This window comes from Hypanus sabinus, chromosome 12, assembly GCF_030144855.1.
Source record: "Hypanus sabinus isolate sHypSab1 chromosome 12, sHypSab1.hap1, whole genome shotgun sequence".
NCBI lineage: Eukaryota > Metazoa > Chordata > Chondrichthyes > Myliobatiformes > Dasyatidae > Hypanus > Hypanus sabinus.
In genome coordinates this window covers 66,176,235-66,194,870 of record NC_082717.1, presented here as the reverse complement: position 1 = coordinate 66,194,870, position 18,636 = coordinate 66,176,235, and the positions used below count along the sequence as shown (strand labels likewise).

The 18,636-nt window shown below is 38.7% G+C and overlaps 1 protein-coding gene across 3 annotated transcripts in view; it reads left to right on the top strand.

Annotated features, from left to right (window-relative positions):
- Positions 1–18,636, top strand: part of peli1b (pellino E3 ubiquitin protein ligase 1b) — a 64,862-nt gene that overhangs the window by 23,571 nt on the left and 22,655 nt on the right. For 2 of the 3 annotated variants that reach the window (XM_059986139.1, XM_059986138.1), the window contains exons 2-4: positions 3,450–3,618; positions 9,930–10,059; positions 17,588–17,689. In XM_059986139.1, the coding sequence (XP_059842122.1) occupies positions 3,542–3,618; positions 9,930–10,059; positions 17,588–17,689 (309 nt within the window). In that variant the 5' untranslated portion in view covers positions 3,450–3,541. Of the gene's footprint in view, positions 1–3,449; positions 3,619–9,374; positions 9,578–9,929; positions 10,060–17,587; positions 17,690–18,636 lie in introns of those variants that run through there. The other variant, XM_059986140.1, reaches the window with a different exon arrangement.

The following is an 18,636-nucleotide window of genomic DNA, read 5'->3' as shown; positions in this document are numbered from 1 at the left end:
GACCAGTTGATTATAGCAATTAAGCTATTAAACATACACTCGGTGACCACATTATTAGGTGCAGGAGTGGAACATGTTGTGGTCTTCTGCTGCTGTAGCCCATCCACTTCAACGTTTAATGTGTTTTGCATTCAGAAATGTTCTTTTACACACCACTATTGTAGCATGTGGTAATTTGAATTGCTGCCACCTTCCTGTCATGTTGAACCAGTCTAGCCATTCTACTCTGCCCACAGAACTGTCATTCTCTGAATTTTTTATTTTGTACCATTCCCTGAAAACTCGAGTCTGTGTGTGAAAATCCCAGAAGATCAGCAGTTTCTGCGATACTCAAACCACCTGGTCAAGCACCAACAATCATTCCATGGTCAACGTCACTTGGATCACATTTCCTGATGTAGTTACTTCGGAATTTAATATAACTATCTTAATACACAAAAATGCAATGTCTAGCAATTTTATTAAGGGGTAAAGGTCATTTTACATGTTTGCTGGCATTTTCCAAGTGCCTTGCTATTTACTGAGGCTTTTTGTGTGCAATCCAAACTGGATATACAGATTTAAAAAATATTCAAAAGCTGTTAACTGGAGTCAAGAATTTGTGTTTTTGAAAATAAATTTAATTTTATGGAGTCATTTTAAGCTACTTGGGCAACAAAGTCTTTAGCAGAGTGTTAAATTTTAATGTTTCATATTAAATTGAAGCTCTTGAAATGCTAACTTTCAGTAGTTAAAATCCGGAAAGCATTCAGTTTTGCTTTCCTCCTTGTTTCTTGAGCTCTCCTGACATGCTTCCAAATGTGGTCTGGATGTTACAGGCTAATGAATTATGTAGGTGAGGTTTGCTTTTCTACTTGCGTTGGGTAGGGTGAGGTGAAGTAACCATATCATAACGGTTGACTTTTGAATATGTGATAAGGGACCACCTACTGTGGTAGTGCAAGCATTTGGAAAGGACTAGAAGCATCATTGTGTGTTAAACCGTGTTATGGTAAAACTCATGTTAATCCAGCATCCAACTTGTTCAGAAATCTTGATAGTTCGGCATCTGGTTTACTCATTCGTATTGAATGTGAGCTAAAGTGCAGTGGAGTTTCTTCTGCAGCTTTTTGGCTCTTTCAGTCCCTGTGCATTTCAGGACAAAATAGATTCTCTACTCAGACAACACACTCAAACCTTGTAAGATGTTGAATGAATTTCCTCTTACTGCCTCTCCAAAATCCAGCTTGTTTTAAATAGCTATGTGGTAGTGACAATGTAGTATGTTGAATCTCCCAAGACTTTATGCTTATAGGTGATTTTTGGAACTCGTATGGTCCCAGAAGCAGCCAAAGTACATGTGTAATGTAAAAAAATAAAAGCATATTTGCACAGTTCTCGAACTAATTTAGACTAATGGCAACTACTGTGTTAATTGGAGATAAAATATTTGAACATTTTTAATAAATGTACCATCCTAGAAGTGGGATATTCTCAGCATTCTGGGATGGAAGTAGAACCCTATGTTGAAGGGTTATCGTTTTTTTTCTTTAGACCGTAATTTTTCAATCATCATTACAGGAATTCAATTATTGTATTATCAAATTGCTGTCATGGAAATTTGCTATGTAGTACAGATTGAGTACATTTATCTGAACTGTTTGGTGCTAGAAGTGTTTTGGATTTTGGAATTTTATGAGATGGCTTGGATTGCCATAATTTCTGACTCTGTATTTTTTGTTACGAAATCCTGTAACTGGATCACTTACCAGCAAAGATAGAGATGTCCGTTGAAGTCTGATGGTACTATTTTTAAGAGTCTTTATTTATTGAGGGGCACAAAGATAAGATTAATACAAACATTCAGATAATATACGTTGTCACTACTCAATCTAAAAGCGCGGGTCTAATAATAACCATCAATGAGAGACCGCTCGATCGTTTGTCTACGGGATAATATATTGGAAATATAAAAGTCCTTCAGTTTCTGCAGGCTTCAGCCTTTTGGGGACTGCTGTGTTTTCACTTGTTGGAGAGAGAGAGAGAGAGAGAGAGATTGGTGAGAAAAGAAACTTGCCCGGGTCTTTTATTAAGCAAATCCATTGAATCAGGGGAGCAGGCTTCCCCGTTGTTAGCTCAAAGCTGGTTTCCGTGGTTCCAGTCACTGATTCCAGCTGTGGAATCGAACGCATGTGACTTCTTTCAAATGGCTTCCTGCTACTACGGGATCGTTAGCGTTTCTTCTGGTGCGTCTGAAGGGGTTGTTCCCCCAGACCCTCTCTTATACTTCCTCACGGGGTCTCAGATGTCAGTCAGGTTGGGGTGATGCAGTCTCTCTCTCAACCAGCCCACTTTGCCCGAGGGCTTGTACGTAGCATAGTCCCCAATCCACAAACGTGGTCTCCAGGAGACAATGGTCAATGTCGCATTATTTTGCATCACGGTGGAACGAGGTATTCGGCACGTCTCTCTCTCCCATTTCCTGGGTCTACTGACCCCCCCCCCCCAACTAGTGCTCTTGCGATTCTCACAAAGGAGGGGGCTATTCTCACAAAGGAGGGGGCTGCGGACATAACATTCTGATCAACAAATGTTTTAACAATTTAATGCCGTGCCTTTTAAATTTCTGCAACCAGTGCTGAATATTCACAATTACCTTTAGTTTTCAGTTTGTTATGATAAATCTTTGTTTCATGATCAGCATACTGTTAGGCGCCATATGCTCACTCCACTGATGAATGAACTTTTTCAATACACAATTGATTTTCATTTTTTTGCTTTATGCAGTCTTTTTCTATTTTGCATGAGCTTCTATTCATTCCATATGTGAGTTCACTTCTCAGAACTGTGGTGCACAGAGACCTGTGCATTGCCTGAGATCCTTTTCCGTGCCTTATGGAATTTTCCATTGTGATATCATGTCAGCACTCAAAATAAATTTTGGATTTCAAAGGTTTTTGGTTTTTGGAACTTCAGATAAGGGCTACTCAACCTGTATTTGGCTGCCTGTTTCTAAAATTGTACCAGTTTTTACACTTCATGAGTACTCACTGATCCTGCTATTATTAGGACTCCTGGTCTTAAGAAAAGAATATAACTCTTGTGTGTTTTTGCAAATGTTTTTTTAAACTAGAGGATTTGGTGGGAATGGACAGCCAGTCCTTCAGTTAGATTCTAACTGTACCTCTAAAGTAACATTTTAATGTATTTGCTCTACTAATAATATCAAAGTACTGGCGAATGTCTGTTATCTGCTATGCAAACTGCCAGCTCATACCTTGCTCCCTTTCTTTCTCGCCCCTTGCTACTCCATCTTGATGCTGGGTTTTGAACTAAAATATTAACTATCACTTTGGATTTTGAGAATTGTACCTCTATTTGGAATACACTATAATGCCCTACAAACTGTGTAAATTCATAAGCTTAGTTTGAAATATCCCTAAAATGAAAATATTTTTTTTTTCTTGCAGGAACATTTAACCACAAATGATGAAAAAGTTGTGTGAAAATTCAAGACTCTGAAGGAAACCACAACGTGTGTTTAAACCACCTAACTCATCTAATGTTTTCTCCTGATCAAGAAAATCTTTCTTCATCCACAAAAGCACCCATTAAATATGGTGAAATCATTGTGCTAGGGTAAGCACTTGTTTGTATTTAAGAAGGGTAGGTTGTTGATGAAAGAAACAATGGATTATAGATTCTGCTGCAGATGATTTTGATAGGTGCAATAAATCCTTTTCTGAGTTAGAAAAGTTTTCAAATCTTTAGAAAACCTGTGTAAAATCCACCTCCTTTACTAGGAATTTAATTGCCCAATGTGCAGTCACCTCATTCGGCCCAGCTTACATTTTATGGATTGCACCTCCATAAAGTGTGAAGGATGAGTTCCCTCTGTTAAGTTTTCAAGAAATGCAGGTTGTTGGTGGTTGAAATGAGCTCTTCTGTTTCATGGGAGGTTAGCGTGGGCAGCTTTATTACTAATTCTGTTTTGAATCAAGTTTTTGTCAGTTTAAAAAGGTATTGATTGGTGACTCTTATCCACAATAAGTTAATGCGTTGTTCTATGTATTAAATATTCGATTGAAAGAGAAGACCTTTTAAATAAAACCTGTTTGAGTGATGTTTAAAGACTGAAAACTGGGGATAATTTCCTCTTTAATTGACAATTTTGAAAGTAATCCAGCATAAGTAAAAGAGGAAGAAACATGTGAAGAGGTACAATTTACACATGGATGACCAAATCAACTTAAAAGGTAAAGCAATTGGATGCTGCATTTTATTTTGATTCACATTAAGTTCTGTATAAACTTACAGATCCCATTTTCAACCTATAAATTTCTGTGACATTAACAAAAATAGAGGATCTGATTATTAGAGGGAAATGAGAGATTGTTGTTCTGTACTTGGCTTTCTCCCAACATAACAGATACAACAATCAAACCAGAAGGCTTCTTGATTTTCTGTATGGACTGAACTACTGATTCAGAAAAGGTGTAAGTTTGTGTTTCATGATAAACTCTCAGTGGTGTTCCACATGTGGCGGTTTTGTCAAACTTGTGTTCTCTCGCTCCCAACCATGAACACTAAATGGTTCATGGTTGTTCTTTTCACCTAGGAAGTTCTCCTCCATACCTTGACTGCAATTAACATATCGCCAGAGGTAGACTATAATCAATTGCTTGAGATGCTGAATGATGCCTTCTCCACACAAGAAACAGTCCATCCCAGCACATTTCAGATCGTAGTCGGGGACCAACCAGTCTTGTTTGGAGAAAGCCTTGCTCAATAAGCACCAGAGGTCCCAACATACTAGACGGCTGTTATACGAAGATGAGGAATGCTTACCATTCCACACCCAAACGACAATTTGGTAAATCAGATCACTTGGATGTCCTTCTGCCTGCATACAGGCAGAGGCTAAAGAGAAAGCTCCAGAGATTAGGATGACGAGGAGGTCGCTTGAGGCAAAAGAGCGTCTACAGGATTGCTTTGAGTCAATGGACTGGGCTTTGTTCAAAGACACATCTGTGGATCGGAATGAATGCACCATGTTTGTCATAGATAGTATTAAAACAATTTAGATGAGTATATCTCCACAAAATCATTCAGTCTTCCCCAATCAGAAGCCCTGAATGAATCATGAGGTTTACAATCTGCTGAAGGCCAGATCAGAGGCATTCAAATCTGGTAACTTAAAAGTTACAGTCTCTGGAAAGCCACCTCACAGGTGAAGTGGCAATTCTGGACTGAATGAATCAATGAAGGATGCTCAGCAGTTGTGGCAGGGCTCAAATACTATCACCAGCAGGGCTTTGCTTCCATTTGAGCTAATGGCTTCTGTACTCAGTTTGACCATCAAAACATGGAGAACCATCACAAACTAGTGAAGTCCCTGATAATCCTTTGATTTCAATCTCTGAGGCTGATGTACAAGCAGCCTTCACAAAAAGCATCCAACCTGGAGAGGGTACCTGGCCAAGTACTAAAGACCTGTGTTGATCAACTGGCTAGAGTGTTCACTGAGATCTTTTAACCACTTGCTTCAGCAGTCTGAGATACTCACCCGCTTCAAGATGGCTACAGTTATAGTGTTGTCCAAGAAGAACATGGTGACTATCATTCAATAGCACTTGCATCCACAGTGATGACTTGTTTTGAGAGGTTGGTGATGTAATGTATCAACTTCTGCATGAAGTGATGTAGGTCCGCTCCAATTTGTCTGCCAGAGTAACAGGTCCACAGTAGATTCATCTCATGGCTCCTCACTCAACCCTGAAACATCTGGACAATCAAGATACATACATCGTGGTGCTTTTTATTGACTGCAGTTCAGCATTCAATACCATCATCCCTCAAAACTAATCAATAAGCTCCAAGACCTTGACCTCGGTACCTCCTTCTGCAGTTGGATTCTAGATATCCTCTCTTGCAAACTCAGTTCAGTTTGGCAACCACAAGAGCCCCCTGCTCTATTTCCCTTACACTTATACCTGTGTGACTAAGTGAAGCTCCAATTCCATTTTTAAGTTTGCTGACAACTCAACTGTTGTAGGCTGAAGCAAAGGTGGTGATAAATCAGTACATAGAATGGAGTATGGAAATCGGGATGATTGGTGTCATAACAATAAGCTCTTAGCAAGACCAAGGAGCTGGTTATTGACCTCGAGAAAGAAACCATAGGCCCATGAGCCAGTCCTCATTGGAGGAACAAAGGTAGAGAGAATTAGCAACTTTAAATTCTTTGGTGTTATTATTTCAGAGGACTTATCCTGGGCCTAGCAATTATGTAATTATGTAGTAATTATGAAGAAAGCATGGTAGTGCCCCTACTTTAAGAGTTCCTCTTGACATCTAAGAATTTGACAAGCTTCTAAAGATGTATCATGTATATTGACTGACTGCATCACAACCTGGTATGGAAACATCAATGCCCTTGAACAGAATCCTGCAACAACTAGTGGATATGGCCCAGTCCATCATGGGTAAAGCCCTCCCCACCATTGAGGGCATCTGTAGGAATCGCTATTGCAGGAAAACAGCATTCATCATCAGGGACCTCCATCATGTAGCCCATGCTTTCTTCTCATGCTGCCATCAGGAAGAAGGTATTGGAGCCTCAGGATTGGCACCACCATTTTCAAGGACAGTTATTACTCCTCAACCATCAGGCTCTTGTCCCATCATTGAAATGTTCCCACACCCAATGGATTCACTTTCAAGGATTCTCCATCTCATGTTCTTGTTATTTATTGCTTATGTATTGTTACTATTTTTTGTATTTGCAGTTTGTTGTATTTTGTACACTGGTTGGATGCTTGAGTTGGTACTGTCTTTCATTGACTCTATTATGGTTGTTATTCTGCGGTTTTGTTGAATATACCGATAAATTGATTCTCAGGGTTATATATGGTGGATAATAAATTTACTTCGAAGTTTACTGACAACGATGAGACTTGTAGGATAAGAATTTGTGAAGATGAAATACAGGTTTCTTTATGGAGAAAAGTGTAGAAATTATTGTTTATGCCCCAAGCACATCATGCTTTCCCATCATATCACCAGCCAACATTGATGAATTTGTTGGAGTTTAAATTTTGCTAGTCAGAAACTTCAGACATTTTCGATGTCAGAATCTCTGATATTAACAAGCCTATGTGTCCAATAATCAAGCGAATACTTTCACTACTCTGTGTGTTTAAATGTAGTTACAGGAAGTTAGACGTGCTGGTTTTCACGAATGTATCCTGAATTTTTGAATGTATATTTGTCCCATTTTTTTTCCTTGCCTTACCAACAAATTTCTGATATCTTCATACCAGAATGTAGTTTTTTTGTCTCAATTCTCTGTTAATAAATTATCTCCTTGTGCTATGAATCCTTTGTAGCCTTGCCTGTTGATGTGTTTAAGTGAATGCCTCCCAAATATAGAAATTGTATCTAATGTTGCCACCACAAGCTGCTTTTTCATTTTAGCAACCCCCCCCCCACCCCGATTCCCTTTTAAATCTTTCTCTCTTCTTAAAGCTGTCTTGTTTTTGATACCACTATCATTTTCTTCAGTTTTGGTGGAGGGCTTTTGCATCTGGAGTTGTAAATGGAAGACCTCAATGACAGGATTCCATTTAAAGTTGTTACTGATAATTTTACCTATTTAGGTATAAAAATTACCAAGAAATATAAAGATTTATTTAGACTGAATTTTTTACCTATGCTTCTTCAAATACAACGTCTTACTACAAGATGGTCTCCTTTATTCTTATCATTAGTTGGTCAGATTAATGCTATTAAAATGATGATTTTACCGAAATTTTTATATTTATTTCAAGCCTTACCAATTTTTATTCCTAAATCCTTTTTTGACAACATTGATTCAAAAATTTCCTCATTTGTGTGGCAAAACAAAAACCCCAGGTTAAAAGGCAAAGGCAATTACAAAAATCTAAAAAAGATGGTGGTTTAGCTTTGCCTAACTTTAGATTTTATTATTGGGCGAATAATATTCGTAACCTAACGTATTGGAAATTAGATTTGGACTCATTATTGTGTCCGCAGTGGGTAAATTTGGAATGCAATGAAGTAAAGGGATATTCATTATTTTCTGTTCTTGGTTCTTCTCTTCCTGCTGACTTAGTTAAATTTAATAAACAGATATCTAATCCTGTTATTAAACACACATTACGAATTTGGTTTCAATTTCGGAAATTTTTTTACTTTGAAAAACTTTGTGCTTGATAGCCCTATTTTATTTAATTTTTTCTTTAAACCTTCCTTGACAGATCAAGCCTTTAGCATTTGGAAAAGGAAAGGTATAAAATGTTTTCGTGACCTTTTTTTTGAAGGTACTTTGTCTTTTGACCAACTTTCCAATAAATTTAAATTACCTAAATCTAATTTCTTCAGATATTTACAAATCAGAAATTTTTTACATTAAGTTTTACCATCTTTTCCCAACTCAACTTCAACAGATTTCTCAGATTTGATTTTTACCTTAAATCCTTGTCAGAAGGGATTAGTTGCTTTTATTTACAACATGATTATGAAGATACAACCAGAGATGTCTGATAGAATTAAACAACAATGGGAAAAAGAACTTCGATACAATATACCAACTGATAAATGGGAAAAAATTTTACAAATGGTTAATTCTTCTTCTATATGTGCTAAACATGCTTTAATACAATTTAAAATTGTACATAGAGCTTATATGTCTAAAGATAAACTTGCTCGATTTTATTCTTATATTAACCCTCAATGTGATAGATGTCATTCAGAAGTGGCTTCACTGACCCATATGTTTTGGTCATGTCCCACTTTACATAACTATTGGAAGGACATATTCGTTACTATTTCCTCAATTTGGAACATCGATTTACAACCTAACTTTATTACTGCAATCTTTGGTATACCAAATGAGGATGGTAATCAGTTTTCTCCTTCAATCAGACGAATGATTGCTTTTGTAACATTAATGGCCAGAAGGTCTATATTACAAAATTGGAAAGAAGTAAACCCTCCTACCACGTCTCAGTGGCTTTTTCAAACTATTTCTTATCTGAGTTTGGAAAAAATTAGAAGCACTATTTTTGACTCGTCAATTAAATTTGAAGAAATTTGGGGACCGTTCATCCGACATTTTCATATGAATTAATTTGGCCTTTCCCAGACCTTCTCTCTGTTTATTCTTGTTCAGGTATGGTGTTCCGGAGTTCTTTGACACTATTATATACTTATAAACTGTTATTATTGCCCATGTTAGTTTTAGTTTAGTGTTTGTTTCATATATATATTTTCTTTCACACAATTCTAATTTTTTTTTCTTTTTCTTTTGATTAGTTTTGTTTTTTTCATATATAATTATATAGACTTGATTGATTAATGTACTTTTTTTGTTGATGTTTAATAGGATATCATTATCCTATTATTAATGTAATCTTAAGTCTATTGTATTCATAACCTAGTCATTATTATGTTATGTTTTTTTTTATATTTATATGAAACTCAATAAAAAGATTGAAAAAGAAAGAAAGGAAGACCTCTAATGGAGACTTCCGTTAATGTGAATGCAAAAACAATGTAACTGTACTGGATGGGCATCGTAAGTGATCTTTAGACTGTTAAATATCCTTCTGTGGAACTGAAGTGCTGCTGGGTTGAATGATTTTGTACTTGAATACAGTTGATGGTGGTAACCACAATTCCTCTTGATGACCTCCCTTGACCTCATGCGATCATTCCTGGAGGTCTACATGTATTTAGACATGTATTATTTAATAGTTTTTCTAAGCTTGCTTGCAAAATATCTAAGCTTACACATGGAGATCTGTTCTAATCATAGTAAAGCATAGTTTGGCATGAGTGTCTTGCAATTGGAGCGTAATGTGTTAAAGTTTCAGGGCAAGTTTTGATTATTTCACATTTTATTTACAGTTGATTTTCTATTCTATAAGGTACAATGGATCTCTGCCAAATGGAGACAGAGGACGAAGAAAAAGCAGATTTGCTTTATTCAAAAGACCAAAACCAAATGGGGTGAAACCGAGCACAGTGCACGTCACCTGTACACCTCAAGCAGAGAAAGTACGTCTTCAAAGTTGTAATTTCTAGTTAATAATTAACATGTCATTTTCTTCAACTATGAAGTTTACTTTAGAGGCTTTATACAGAAGGCAAAGTAAGTGGACAAGATCGAGAATATGAACTTTTATTTTGAGCTTAGTTTTTATCTGTTGGAGTTTGACTTAAGGTGTGTGAGAGAAGGAGAGACATAGCTGTTTATGTTAAGAAATTAAACAGCTTGCCACTTTGGAGGGGGCAAACCAAAATGTTGATGGAACACAATGAGTCGGGCAGCTCATGAGAAGGAAATAGACAGGTCCGTGTTTCATGCTGAGACGCTTCTGAGCTTGCTATATGTTCACTTGCTGCTTGGAAGCTGTGGGCAGAAGGTGATAAGAGTGCAATTTAAGTAATTATTTACAAAAGAACTTTTGGATGGTTTTTTGCATTCCAGAACGCCCCTGAATGCTAATAGTATAGGATGATAATGATGTGATTTTAATCACATCTGGGTACTTGGAAGTCAAAGCTAACTATGACTACATCCACACTAGACCAGATAATTTTGAAAACGCTGGTTTCACGTAAAAACGATAGACGTCCACACTATGCGTTTTTAAAAATATCTCTGTCCGCATTGAAACGGAGATTTCGGCGAATCTCCTCCTATTGCGTATGCACAGGACACATCTACCGAAAACAAACGACATTTTTGGTGTCAAATCTCGCCGTGAAAGTGTGTGTTTGTTCAGATACAGACTAGAAAAACTTAAACAACAGGCAGCTGTTGGCTCTTGCGCAGGAGGACCTAAAACTAAAAAAAACAAATACTGAAGCGTATGGAGGCAACCGACAGGGAGTTCACGGACAGTATGACCCAGCTGACGAACATTGAAAAACTGACTAACGCTGTTGCATTAATAAAGCCCCTTGTTAAATGTATAAAACATGTCTGCATCAGTATTATCTTGTATTTCCATACAATGTTACATTAGGCTGTTACACATCTATTGTCAGAGAAGTACTTGCATAAATAGGTAAACCACCTTCATACGAGCAAGGACAGAAAACAGGGCAAAGTAATTATACATATTTATTCAGTAAGTTATGGGTCAAAGTATTTGGTGAGTACATTTCTAACTCTTCTGGATTCAGTTTTGTTGCCCTCTGTTCTGAAATTGTTAGGTTGTGTTCAAGAAAACAATGAAATGGCGCACTGCTGACAGCGTTTTCAAATTTCTCTGGTTACCCCGTCCACACTGATCTGCCCAAGCAGCATTTTCAAAATTACACACCTTGGAAAGCGTTTCTGAAAAGCTCCAGTTTTGGGAGATGAAAACGTTGTTTCAGTGTGGATGGAGGGTAAAACCAAAGACAAAAGTCTTCGGTTATGGATTTATCTGGTGTAGTGTGGATGTAGCCTATGTTTTGGAAGCAAACAAAGCATTAAGGAGCTGGAGCTGAAACTAGATGAACTGTGGATCTTTCAGGATGCTGCGAGGGTAGTAGATAGGACATATGGAGAGGTAATTATACTCGAGGTGTAGGACAAAAGAATCTTTGTGACAGTCAGGAAGGGGAAAAGAATTAAAAAAAAAATTAAAAAAATGTAGAGTATCCCTGTGGCTGCCTCCCTCAACAAGTGTACCTCTGCAGATACAGGACTTTGTGATATGGTGCAACTCAAACTACCTGCGTCTCAATATCACCAAGACCAAGGAGATGGTGGTTTACTTTAGGAGACCTAGGCCTCATATGGAGCCAGTGATCATTAATGGAGAATGTGTGGAGCAGGTTAAGACCTACAAGTATCTGGGAGTGCAGTTAGACGAGAAGCTAGACTGGACTGCCAACACAGATGCCCTGTGCAGGAAAGCACAGAGTCGACTGTACTTCCTCAGAAGGCTGGCGTCATTCAATGTTTGTAGTGAGAAGCTGAAGATGTTCTATCGGTCAGTTGTGGAGAGCGCCCTCTTCTTTGTGGTGGCATGCTGGGGAGGCAGCATTAAGAAGAGGGACGCCTCACGTCTTAATAAGCTGGTAAGGAAGGTGGGCTCTGTCGTGGGCACGGAACTGGAGAGTATGACATCGGTGGCAGAGCAGAGGGCGCTGAGTAGGCTACGGTCAATCATGGAAAACCCTGAACATCCTCTGCGCAGCACCATCCAGAGAAGGAGAAGCAGCTTTAGTGGCAGGTTGCTGTCAATGCAGTGCTCCTCAGACAGGATGAAGAGATCATTACTCCCGAATGCCATTCGGCTCTACAATTCAACCACCAGGGGCAAGACATGTTAAAGTGCCGGGGTTAGAACTGAGCTTAAGTTACCACAAAATGCACTTTAGTAAACTACTTAAGAACTTTTTAAAAGCTATTTATTAATGCTTTTTGGGAGGGTGATTTTAGATGCATATCATATTTATACTGTTAAATACTGTATCTAATTAGTTTTGCTACAATAAGTGTATGGGACACTGGAAAATGTTGAATTTCCCCTTGGGGATGAATAAAGTATCTATCTATCTCTATCTATCTATCTGGATACTGTCTGGCACTGTGACTCAGAAGGAGTAGAAGAGGCAAGTTGTCGCTATTGGGCTTTGTTAATTTGGGGAATAGAAAGGAGGTTCTATGGATGAGAATGAGATTCCTGGATGCTATGTTGCCTTCCAGGTGCCATGGTCTGGGGCATCTCGGATCAAGTCCTCAGCATTCTTAAGTGGGAGGGTGAGCAGCCAGAGGTCATAGTCCAAGTAGGCAGCAAGTCAAGTCAAGCCACTTTTTATTGTCATTTCGACCATAACTGCTGGTATAGTACACAGTAAAAATGAGACAATGTTTTTCAGGACCATGGTGCTACATGAAACAGTACAAAAACTACACTGAACTAAGTGAAAACAACACAGAAAAAAACTACACTAGACTACAGACCTACCCAGGACTGCATAAAGTGCACAAAACAGTGCAGTCATTACAATAAATAATAAACAAGACAATAGGCACAGTAGAGGGCAGTAAGTTGGTGTCAGTCCAGTCTCTGGATATTGAGGAATCTGATAGCTTGCAGGAAGAAACTGTTACATAGTCTGGTCATGAGAGCCCGAATGCTCCGGTGCCTTTTCCCAGATGGCAGGAGGGAGAAGAGTTTGTATAAGGGGTGCATGGGGTCTTTCATAATGCTGTTTGCCTTGCGGATGCAGCGTGTGGTGTAAATGTCCGTAATGGCAGGAAGAGGATCCCGATGATCTTCTCAGCTGACCTCACTATCTGCTGCAGGGTCTTACGATCCAAGACGGTGCAAGTTCCGTACTAGGCAGTGATGCAGCTGCTCAGGATGCTCTCAATACATCCCCTGTAGAATGTGATGAGGATGGGGGGTGGGAGATGGACTTTCCTCAGCCTTCGCAGAAAGTAGAGATGCTGCTGAGCTTTCTTTGCTATGGAGCTGGTGTTGAGGGACTAGGTGAGATTCTCCGCCAGGTGAACGTCAAGAAATTTGGTGCCCTTAACGATCTCTGCTGAGGAGCCGTCGATGTTCAGTAGGGAGTGGTCGCTCCGTGCCCTCCTGAAATCAACAACCATCTGTTTTGTTCTGTTCACATTTAGAGACAGGTTGTTGGCTCTGCACCAGTCTATCAGCCGCTGCACCTCCTCTCTGTATGCTGACTCGTCGTTCTTCCTTTAATTTTTTTTCTACAAACAAAAAAAAAGCACAGCCACAAAAACATCATTCTTGCTGATGAGACCCACTACGGTTGTGTCATCGGCGAACTTGATGATATGGTTTAAGCTGTGTGTTGCAGCACAGTCGTGGGTCTGCAGAGTGAACAGCAGTGGACTGAGCACACAGCCCTGGAGGGCCCCTGGGCTCAGTGTGATGGTGTTGGAGATGCAGCCTCCAATCCGGAGATAGGTAGGAAGAGGGATGAGGTTCTGCAAAGTGAGTTCAGGGATGTTAAGTTAAAGAATGGAACCTCCAGGGTCATGACCACAGGTTTGTTACCTGTGCCACTTGCTAGTGAGGCCAGAAATGGGAAGGTCATGCGTTTTAACATGTGGTGAAGGTGTTAGTGGAGGAAGGAGGATGTCAGATTTTTAGATCATTGGGCTCTTTTCCAGGGAAGGTATGACCGGTTCAGAAGAGAAGGTTTACATCTGAACTGGAGAGGGATTTGTAACTTAGCAGGCAGATTTGTCAGTGCCGCATGGGTTTCAGTGGTGAGGTTGTGGAGATATGTTAAGACCTCAGACAAAGTTAAGAATCAGAAGGTTAAGCAAAGTGTGATGAAAGTCTTGATCTGCATATATTTCAATGCAAGTAGTATTTTGGGAATGGCAGATGAGCTCAGGGCATGGATCAACACATAGAGTTGTGAAATTGTAGCCATTAGTGAGACTTGGTTGCAGGAGGGGCAGGACTGGCAGCTTAATATTCTACATTCTCGTTGTTTTAGATGTGATAGAACTGGAGGGATTAAAGTAGAAGGGGTTGTGTTACTTACTACTCAGGGAAAATGTCATGGCAGTGCTCAGTCAGGACAGACTGGAGAACTTGTCTAGTGAGGCTTGATGGGTGGAACTGAGGAATAAGAAAGGTATGACCATGTTAATAGGGCTTATATTATGGACCACCCAACAGTCTTTGAGTGTCAGGTGAGCAAATTGGTAGCAAGATCAGAGAGTTTCATGAAACATAAAAGTTGTTATAGTACTCAATTTTAACTTTCCACATGCGGCCTGGGATTCACAATCTGGAAGGACTATATGGGATAGAGTTTGTCAAATGTGCTCAGGAAAGCTTCCTCAATCAGTATGTAGAAGTCCCAACAAGATAGTTGATCTGCTGTTAGGGAATGAGACAGGGCAGGTGACAGAAGTTTATGTAGGGGAACATTTTGCATCTAATGACCATAATGACATAAATTTCAAAGTAAGTATGCAAAAAGATATGTCTGGTCCACAGGTTGAGATTCTAAATTGAAGAAAGGCCAATTTTGATGGTATCAGAAATGATCTGGTAAGTGCGGATTGAGGTAGGCTGTTTTCTGGCAAAGGTGTTCTTGGTAAGTGGGAGGCTTCCAAAAGTGAAATTTTGAAAGTACAAAACTTGTATGTGCTTGCTAGGGGAAAAAAATATAATATCAGGTTCAGGGAACCTTGGCTTTCAAGAGATATTGAGGCCCTGGTTAAGAAGGAAAAGTGCCCGACGGGTATAGACAGGTAAGTGCAAATGAGGTACTTATGGGGTATAAGAAATTCAAGAGGGCTAAAAGAAAGACTGAGTTTGCCCTAGCAGACAAGACAAAGGAGAATCCGAAGGGATTCTACTGATAACTTAAGAGTAAAAGGATTGTAAAGGACGGAATTGGTCATTGGAAGATCAGGATGGTAATCCATGTGCGGAGCCAAAAGAGATGGGGGGAGATCTTAAATGGACTTTTTTTTTGCATGTATGTACTTGGGTGGCAGACATAGTCTACAGAAGTGAGGCAAAACAGCAGAGAGGTCATGGAACTTGTACAGATTACAGAAGAGGAGGTGTTTGCTGTATTGAGGCAAATTAGGATGGATAAATCCCTGAAGCCTGAAGAGATGTTCCTTCGGACTCTGTGGGAAGCAAGTGCAGAAATTGCAGGGGCCCTAGCAAAGATATTTATATCATCCTTAGCGACAGATGAGCTACTGTAGGATTGGAGGGTAGCTAATATTCTGCTGTTCAAGAATAAGCCAGGAAATTGTAGGCCGGTGAGCCTGACATCAGTATTGAGAAAGTTATTGTAAGGTATTCTAAGGGACTGGTTACATGAGTATTTGGATAGACATGGACTGATTAGGGATAGTTCACAATACTTTGTTCATGGTAGATCATATCTAAGCAATTTTATAGAGTGGACATTGTATACATGGATTTTAGCAAGGCATTTGACAAGGTTCTGCATGGGAGGTTGGTCAAGAAAGTTCATTCACTTAACATTCAAGCTAAAGTTGTAAATTTGATTAGTCATTGGCTTTGTGGGAGAAGCCAAAGAGTGGAAGTAGATGGTTGTCTATGACCAAAGGCTGTCACTAATGAGGTGCCGCAGGGTTTAGTGCTGGGTCCTTGGTTTGTCATCTTTATCAGTGATCTGGATGGTAATGTGGTTGACTAGATCAGCAAATTTGTGAATTACACCATGATTGGGTGTGTAGTGGTCAGTGAGGAAGGTTATAATGGCTTGCAGAGAGATCTACATCAGCTGGAAAAATGGGCTGAAAAATAGCAGATGAAATTTAATGCAGACAAGTGAGAAGTTTTACTCTTCAGTAGGACCAAAGAAGGTAGGTCTTACCCAATGAATGGCAAGGCATTGAAGAGTACAGTAGGCCAAAGAGATCTTGCTGTACAGGTCCATAATTCATTGGAAGTGTACAGAGAAAATTTGCGAGGATGTTGCAGGGTCTGAAGAACTGAGTAAGGAAAGATTGATTAGTTTAGGACTTTATTCTTTGGTACATAGATTTGAGGGGAGATTTGAAAGGTTTATAAAGTTATAAGGGGTCTTGCAAAGGTAAATGCAGATTTTTTTTTCCACTGAGGTTGGAATGGACTTCCACTGAAGTCATGGGTTCAGGGTGAAATGTGAGAAGTATAAGTGGAGCATGAGTGGAAACTTCACTCGAGGGTCATGAGTGTGTGGAACAAGCTGCCAGCACAAGTGGTGCATGCAAGTTCTGTTTCAATGTTTAAGAGAAGTTTGGATAGGTAGGAGTATGGAGGGCCTTGGTCCCAGTGCAGGTCAGTGGGAGTAGTCAGTTTCAATACTTCTGCGCAGACCTGAAGGGCTTGTTTCTCTATTATAGTTCTCTGACACCTCAGAAAATGAGATAGAATAAATAGCTTGAAATACAAAGGGTATAAGAGTGGAAGTATTTCAATGAGACGTCGTCGGCTTGAATTAAGGACCTAATTCCTCTACTTGGGTGTGACCTCGCCTATTTAGCATTTTCAGTATTTTTTACTTTTGGTTTCCTGCATCTCTAATTTGTATTTTAGTTTTCAATTGGATATTTTGATCTTTCTATGAAAGGCTAAATTACTTTCACACAGGAGTCATCTGGAGAAATTAGAGTCAATGCTAAGGCCACATTAATGATTAACTGCATTAATGTATTCTTATTCCATGTCTTCCCCTGCTTTCCTTTTTTTTTAAAAAAAATCTTTTGACTAGTGTTTTCAAAAACTCAATCCAAATGTAGAGTAAACACAAAAGTTTGAAGTAGCTAATGTGCTGTTTGGCAGTTGTTGGCTGCCCTGGAATGAATTATACTAATGTTTCCATGCTTTTTCCCTATTGGATCTAAATCCAATTTGATCCAATTTGAGAGATGCTCCAACTTTTGTAGTTTGTAGATGCTGCAGATTCTTAGATCAGTATTTGTTCTATTATGTAGTTTAGTAGGAATTAATTATTTTTGTGTTGCATACAGACCTATTTTAAATTCGTAAGATTATGTGCTGGAAATTTATGTTTATTTAGTTTCATATTTTACTTTTCAATTTATTTTGTATAGGCAATAAGCAACAAGGACCAACACAGTATTTCATATACATTGTCTCGAGCTCAGACAGTGGTGGTGGAATATACACATGACAACAATACGGATATGTTTCAGGTAAGCACTGTTAAGATTTTTTGAGCTTTAGAGCATTTATTTTTGAAAGTGATTTAACCAGTAGTTTAAAAAGCCATCTTTCAGTTCCCTAAATGAGGATATTTCACCAAAGTTTATTATTGCATCAGGATATTAAACTGAAATATTTCATTCACATGAATATGGGATTTAATTTTGTATCATCATTCTGTTTATTCTAGAATCAACAGCAGCATTTCAGTAGTTGATCATCAGTGTTGCCTTGTTTACTGGACAAATCCACTCATTCTAACAATTTATAAAAAAATTTTAAAAATCTGTTTTTAAAGAACTTGTTTTAGAAGTTGAGTTAACTTGTTGCATTGTAATCTTGGCATTATGTTTGTTATTTTACATTGTTTTAAACAAAGTCATCAGTTGATAGGATTGCTTAATGCAGTAACGTTTTAAAGATGTATTGCTAATTATGCATCAAGGGATCAGTTCCAAACTTTCAAATACTAAATGTTGCAAAGTGGGATTGTAATTTAGATAAAATTTGACAAGTTTTGGATAATGTTATTATGTTTTCGTGTTGTAGTACACAGAACAACATGAGCAGACACTTCGGCTTAGTGTTGTGCCAGACTAATTAAATTAGTAATCAAATGCTCAGTTAAACTAATCCATCCTTTTCTGTCCTTTTTCTTACACAATCATATACATATCAAAGAGCCTCTGAATGCCTTTCTCATATTTGCCTCCCCTGGCAGTACTACCTCAGTACCCATCAATGTTTCTGAAAGGAATTTTGCCCATACCTCCTTTGAACTTAACCACTTTCACCTTAAATGCATGCCCTGTAGTAGCTATTTCAACTTTGGGAGAAAGATACTATGTCTTTTCATAATCTTATCAAATCTTCCCTCAGCCTCTGCAGAGAAAAATAAAAAAAAGTTCAGAATCAGGTTTATTATCACCAGCATGTG